Below are 6,340 nucleotides of genomic sequence, written 5' to 3'. Positions count from 1 at the left end.
CCCTGGTTCCACATTTCAAAGCTCAAAAAGACCAAGCCCCCTCCACTTGATCCACCCCCTACCCCTCCTGCCTTCTCTTGTTCTCCTGGCTCAAGCTGACCAGGATTACAGAACACCCTCCTCCCACAGCCAAATCCTCCCAATAGACTGTCATACATGAGGCTGAGTAACTGTGCCCCCTTACTAGCTATATCCTTCCCTGCCTTAATCATTTTGATATTAATTCTGTGTGTCCTTTTGATATTTGGTATAGGTCTGGTAGCTGTTACACCTGGCCTTTGGAGCAAAAAGGAAAAATGCTGTCTTTTCATATGTTACTTGAGAGCACAGGGTGTCCTCTTCCTCTTATCTTACTTGGGATAGGTTTCCTCATGGGCACTGGAGTCTTGGCAGGACACTGGGTCTTTGAGTTGAATGTTTATAAGCCAAAGGATGACAGGTTTGATGCCTAAAAAATGCTTGATAAAGCAGTGAGATGGGAACCCGAAGGGCACCCCCTCTCAATTACCACTGATGCCTGCCCCTGCCAACATTATGGCTGGCCAGGGGTCATTGATTGTGGGGGGCAGTCAAAAGAATGACACTGGTGTTCTGAACGATACCGCCTACTTTCCCTACCTGTCGGTCAGGGAGCCTTCAGTTTTGCTCTCGATTTTCTAGCTCAATCTCAAAAGATAAGAAGAGAAATGATTACCCCTCCCAATTGTCAGTCATGTCCCCAAGGACAATGCAATCCTTTAAAATTCTTCATTCTGGATCCTTGGGGCCCCAAATGGTTACAGGGTCAATCTGTTTCAGTACAACAATTTAAATTTCTGAAAAAATCTTCCTCCTTGGGCCTCCAAACCTTTATGCAAATGGTCTTCAGTGGGTGCTCCATATCCAAAAGACTTGGACAAACCCCCTGCCCCAAACTGGGTGATAGCCCTCAGATTAAGGAAATTGAACTGATCAGGCATAACAAAACCTCCTATATGGGAATTGATATGGTCCAAATTATAAATATCACCCATAGGGTGCTCTTGGAGGTCAACCCCACACTAGCCTCTGACTGCTGGATTTGCACTCCCCTCAGTCAACTCTCTTATCAGGCGCTAGGACTAACAGTCAATGGGACCTCTGAACTGGCCCTGCATCCATTGCCAGAACCCCGACTAGTTGTGGGAAATGGCTCCTGTGTCTTGGGCTCCCCCACTCAAAACATTTCTGACTCCTGCTCCTCTATCTTGACCCCAACTTCAAACCTTAGTGCCCCCATGGGAACCTTCTTTGTCTGCACAGAAGGGATATATCATGTTTTTTCTCCTAGGACCCACACCTTCTGTGCCCTGGGTATCTTGATCCCAGATCTCAATGTCTACCCCACCCCCCACTGGACTCTCACCCAAGCTGCCCTCCAAATAACAAAAATCAGAGTCAGAAGAGACCCCATCACCCTTCCCATCCTGATGGGGCTCGCCATTGCAGGCAGCCTAACCCTTGGTGGGGTAGCCCTAGGACTAGGACAACAGCAGTATCTGTCCCTGGGCCAAGACATTCAGAAGGGCCTTGATGAGGTAAGGATATCAATCCTCACCCTTCAGGGCCAAATCGATTCCCTGGCCAATGTCATCCTGCAGAGTAGGTGTGCCCTGGACCTTTTAACAACAAAATATGGAGAAACCTGCCTCTTCTTAGGGGAGGAATGCTGCTATTATGCCAACCAGTCAGGGGTGGTCAGAGAGTGGAAAGACTCAAAGATTTCCTCAAGGCTATGGAATCAAAGTATGGGACACTAGAATCAGAGTCCTGGTGGAGCTGGACCACCAGAGGCTGGAGACCCTGGGTGGGAGCACTTATGGGACCTCTGATAACTCTCTGTCTAATCCTGGCCTTTGGCCCATGTTTATTCTGCTGTTTTCAAAATTTTCTTCAGAAAAGACTCAGGGCTTTCACTAACTGGATGGTCCATGAACTTCTAGAAGACAAAAAAGAATCCCCACCAGCCCTGACCTGGCCACTTCATCAGCCTCAGAACTGACTCAACCGATCACCAGCAAGGAACACATGACTCAGGCTCAGTTGCACTCATGGATTTCTTTACTTTATCTCCCACCTGCAATAAGATTTACATTTGTTTCCTCCTGGGGACTGGTCAGTAGAGGGAATCTTACAGTGGGTAATTGACCATTTCTATCAGGGAACTCTCCAGGACTTCTCCCCGGAGGAAATTTCCCTCCATACTTTCCTCCTTATTTGCTGGTTATCTTTACCTGCTTTGCTTCCCCCATGTATGGGAGACCCCTCTGCTCCCAAACCCTGGGAACCAAATTCTTCTCCCATATCGCCCGACAGTTCCTCTCAGAGGAGGTTCAAGACCTCATGTGCCACCTCATACACCCGAAAAAGACCTGTTCCTTCTGTGCCACCTATGAGAGTTCCTCCCCTGACTCCACCTGGCAGCAAAGAGGAGATCTAGCTCTCCTCCCTGGACTTTGCTGCCACCACCACTGGTCCACCAGACCCACTCACTGGCACAATGGGGTATGTAACCACTTCTGGTTTCCCCTGGAATTCCAAATCAGATTCTTAGTCCATCTTTTCTGCCACCTTCCAACCTTCCCCCAACCCCCTAAGCTAGATATGCCTCCTGATTATGGTGTTAGAAGGATTTTACAAGTAATAGTTTTCTTTGATTTCCATAAAGGGCTGCCAATTCCCCCTTTCATCAGTAACATCTTTCTAATGGAACTTACCAAATTCTTCCCTCACAATCTCCAGCTACCTTCACAGTGGTCCTGTTGTCCACAGACCTTTTACTCTCCTCTCGGCACTCCTCTCTCCCTGCTAGATTTGGCCACCATTACCATCTTCTCTGTTCCTAAAGAACTGGTGCTCTGGGAGTTCCAATTCCACCAAGAATGGCAGTGTCTGCAAAGGCGTGGCCGACACGAGTGCCACAGAGGCTCCCGTGCTGTGGCAACTGCCCAGCCAGCCCCCACTCCCCTCAAAAACTTCATCCCAGATCAGCAGGAAGTAGATATGGAAGAAGAGACTGCTGCCCCGATTCCATAACAAAACAAAGGCTGGGATGTTAGGTACTTCAGAGCCCCTACAGAGCAAGCCCCCTCCTCTTCTTTCCCCTTGCCCCACTCTGGCCACAGGGAACAGGGAACTTCCACATAACTAAGGCATGACCTCTCTTTGTTAGTAACTCTCTGCCTAGTTAGAGACTTTCTGCCCCACGGGTTTCATGGTCAGATGTTCCAGTAAGATAGGGTGTTCCTGAAAACAGCTACTCCATCCCCCCAATCAACACCTGTTGCTACATACCCCAGCCGTAATCACCCACCCCCACCAATGGGCTAGTGCTCTCCCACCTGAAAAAACCCCATATAAGCCTCCAGTTCAGTCCTTACTGTGGCTGATCTCCCTTTGGTCCTGGCAGGCTGCAGACTTTGCCCCAATAAAGGCTTGCTGCTTGAACGCTAGTGTGTGGCCCTTCTTTGGTGACCCATTCATTTTCAAATGAATTTATCTAAAAATTTTTAAATCAATGGGATATTAAAATTGATTCCATATATATGGGTATTTTATGTGGGGTGTGGGCAGTAGAAATTCCTTTAAAATATTATCACAATTTCCACTAAAAATACAGAGCGTTGCCATTAATAATAATCACCCTAGAATTCAGAATAGTTATACTCTGTGAAGGAAAAGTTATCTGATTCAATTTATAATTAACATTGATTTAACTTGATATTTTTTAAATCTCTTCCATTAATAAATTCTGGTTGAGTTAGAGTAAAATAAAAGTTTTCAATTCCAAATGATTTAATTCAAATTCAAACATTGTTTTTCTTCACAGTAAAGAAACGAGAATAACAGCATTACTTGACAAAACTTATTTTGCAATCTCTAACAATATTTTCTGAATCGGTATTTAAATTACATTATTTACATGGTCCTGAGGTCGCCAGTCGCACTGAAAACACTGAGTCAGCCTGCTGCAGACAGGCAGGTCTGCGGACATGGTCCCCAGGTCACCAGTTGCACTGAAAACACCAAATCCGCCTGCATCCCAGCAGTAATCCACTGGACACAACACCCCCACCCTGCTCCTTTGGCCTCTCCTCTGTACAGCCACCTGGTTCCACACTACAAAGACATAGAGGATACCGGACCACCAGACCACTGTACTGGAGCTAATCAAGTTCTCAGCATTTAAAGAATTCCTGCCCAGAGGTAGGGGCTTCTGAGCCACTGTCCCACTGCTCCTGGTCCAGAGGAAGGTGCTGCCCTACTACCATCCTTCTTGCTGCTCCCAGCCCGGAGGAAGGGGCTTTCAGGCAACCATCCCTACCACCACTCCCGGCCCCTGGCCCACCTCTCCCAGCTCAGAGCAGGTGAGCCACACAGGCACCAACAGCATCCCCCTGCCTCCCCAGTCAAAGTGAGAAAACACATAACTAAGTCTCAAAACCAGACTTTCAGATCACCTAGAGCAAGCCCAAAGGGAAATGAGATGGAACACTTTGATACTCAACGACCTAGACCCACTGAACTGGCAACAAAAGGGGATCTGGAAAAAATGAAATCAGAAATAATTTCTCAGATAACAGGAGAAATTGTGCTACTAGCACAGGACATGATTAATAAATCTAGAGAGGAGCTGAGGAACATAATGGAATCCCAACATAGGAAACAAATGGAATCCATAAAACAGATGCAAATAGATTACCAGGACATGAAAAACTCCATTGAAAGTTTACACAGAAGAATGAGCCAATGTGAGGACAGAATTTCAAACACAGAAGATAAGATAGAAATTAACGATCAGGAAAAGAAAAATTGCTTCAAAATTATAAGGAAACATGAGAAATCAATCCAGCAGCTTCTAGATGATGCAAAGAAGAATAACATAAGACTGATTGGAGTCAAGGAAGAAACAGGAGAGAGTGCAGATGACATAAAAATGCTCTTCACAGAAGTAATGGCAGAAAATTTCCCAAGCAGGGGAAAAGAACTTGACAAATACAGATAAGTAAGGCATATAGGACTCCAAATAGCCTTGATCAAAAAAAAAAATCTACACATAGGCATATAATTGTTAAGATTCCAGAAACTCAAAAGAAGAAAAAAGTTCTACAAGCCGTTAGAGAAAAGAAACAAATCATATACAAAGGAAAGCCCATCAGAATCACAGCACACTTCTCAACACAAACCATCAAGGCAAGAAGAGCTTGGAGTGACATATTCCAAGCCCTAAAAGAAAACAGCCTCCAACCCAGATTGATGGACCCTGAAAAAGTATCTTTCAAAATTGATGGAGAAATAAGATACTTTCATGACAAAGAGCACCTTAGGAACTTTGTGAATACCAAACCAGACCTCCAAAGAATTTTACACAATATCCTAGAAACAGATATTGAGGATCACAACCCCAGGAAGCAAAGCAGAATGAACCCATCTGGCATGACAAGAAATTAAATGTAAAGGGGGAGAACCCAACAAAAAGAAAAACTCATGGCAATGATAAGTCAATACATTTCAGTTATAACCATCAATGTTACTGGTCTCAATTCACCAATCCAAAGAAATAGACTGGCAGAATGGGTCAAGAAGCAAAATCCAACAATATGCTGCATACAAGAAATGCACTTAATACAAAATGAAACTCATAGACTGAAAGTTAATGGGTGGAAAAAAATACTTCATGTGATGGGAAGCCCCCCAAAAAGCAGAAGCAGCTATCCTCTTTATGAATCAAGTAGATTTCAAACCAATGCTGATTAAGAGAGATGAAGAAGGACACTACATCCTTGTAAAGGGAACAATCCAAGAGGAAGAGATGACAATCATAAATATCTATGCACCAAACTCTAGTGCACCCAACTATATAAAACAAATAGTAACGGACATGAAAAGTCATATATGCACTAATACAATTGTAGTAGGGGACCTCAACACCCCACTGTCACAAATAGATAGATCAACTAGACAAAAAGTAAGCAATGGAATACTAGAACACAATCAAACTCTTGAACAAATGAACTTAACAGATGTTTACAGAGTCTTCCATCCCACAAAATCAGAATACACATTCTTCTCAGCTGCACCTGGGTCATTCTGCAAAATAGACCATATACTCACACATAGAACATGTTTAAGTAAGTGCAAAGGAATTGAAGTTATCCCTCGCATATTATCAGACTATAGTGCAATGAAATTGGAGATCCATAGCAAAAGAAACTCAAAAAATTTCATAAACATGTGGAAATTGAACAACACACTTCTGAATAACCAATGGGTCACAGAAGAAATTAAAGAAAAAATCAGACAGTTCCTTTACTTAAATAAC

At 44.1% G+C, this 6,340-nt stretch overlaps 1 protein-coding gene across 1 annotated transcript; it reads left to right on the top strand.

Moving 5' to 3' along the window:
* The first annotated feature begins 857 nt into the window (after positions 1 to 857).
* Positions 858 to 3,054, top strand: LOC147826365 (syncytin-1-like). The gene is made up of 2 exons (XM_087181085.1): positions 858 to 1,620; positions 2,831 to 3,054. The coding sequence occupies exons 1-2, from the start codon at positions 858 to 860 to the stop codon at positions 3,052 to 3,054; spliced, it is 987 nt and encodes a 328-aa protein (XP_087037211.1).
* The last annotated feature ends 3,286 nt before the right edge of the window (positions 3,055 to 6,340 follow it).

Source organism: Heterocephalus glaber, unplaced genomic scaffold, assembly GCF_053883595.1.
Source record: "Heterocephalus glaber isolate CG9 unplaced genomic scaffold, H.glaber_assembly_v1.0 deba00001472, whole genome shotgun sequence".
Classification (NCBI taxonomy): domain Eukaryota; kingdom Metazoa; phylum Chordata; class Mammalia; order Rodentia; family Bathyergidae; genus Heterocephalus; species Heterocephalus glaber.
This window is presented reverse-complemented; position numbering and strand designations above follow the sequence as displayed.

What these genes read in the sequence shown, in the direction of transcription:
- LOC147826365 (XM_087181085.1), top strand. Translation starts at nt 858, where the DNA reads ATGGTCTTCAGTGGGTGCTCCATATCCAAAAGACTTGGACAAACCCCC. An exon ending in GGCCAATGTCATCCTGCAGA is followed by an intron (nt 1,621 to 2,830) that starts GTAGGTGTGCCC and finishes TCTCCCTGCTAG; the next exon opens with ATTTGGCCACCATTACCATC.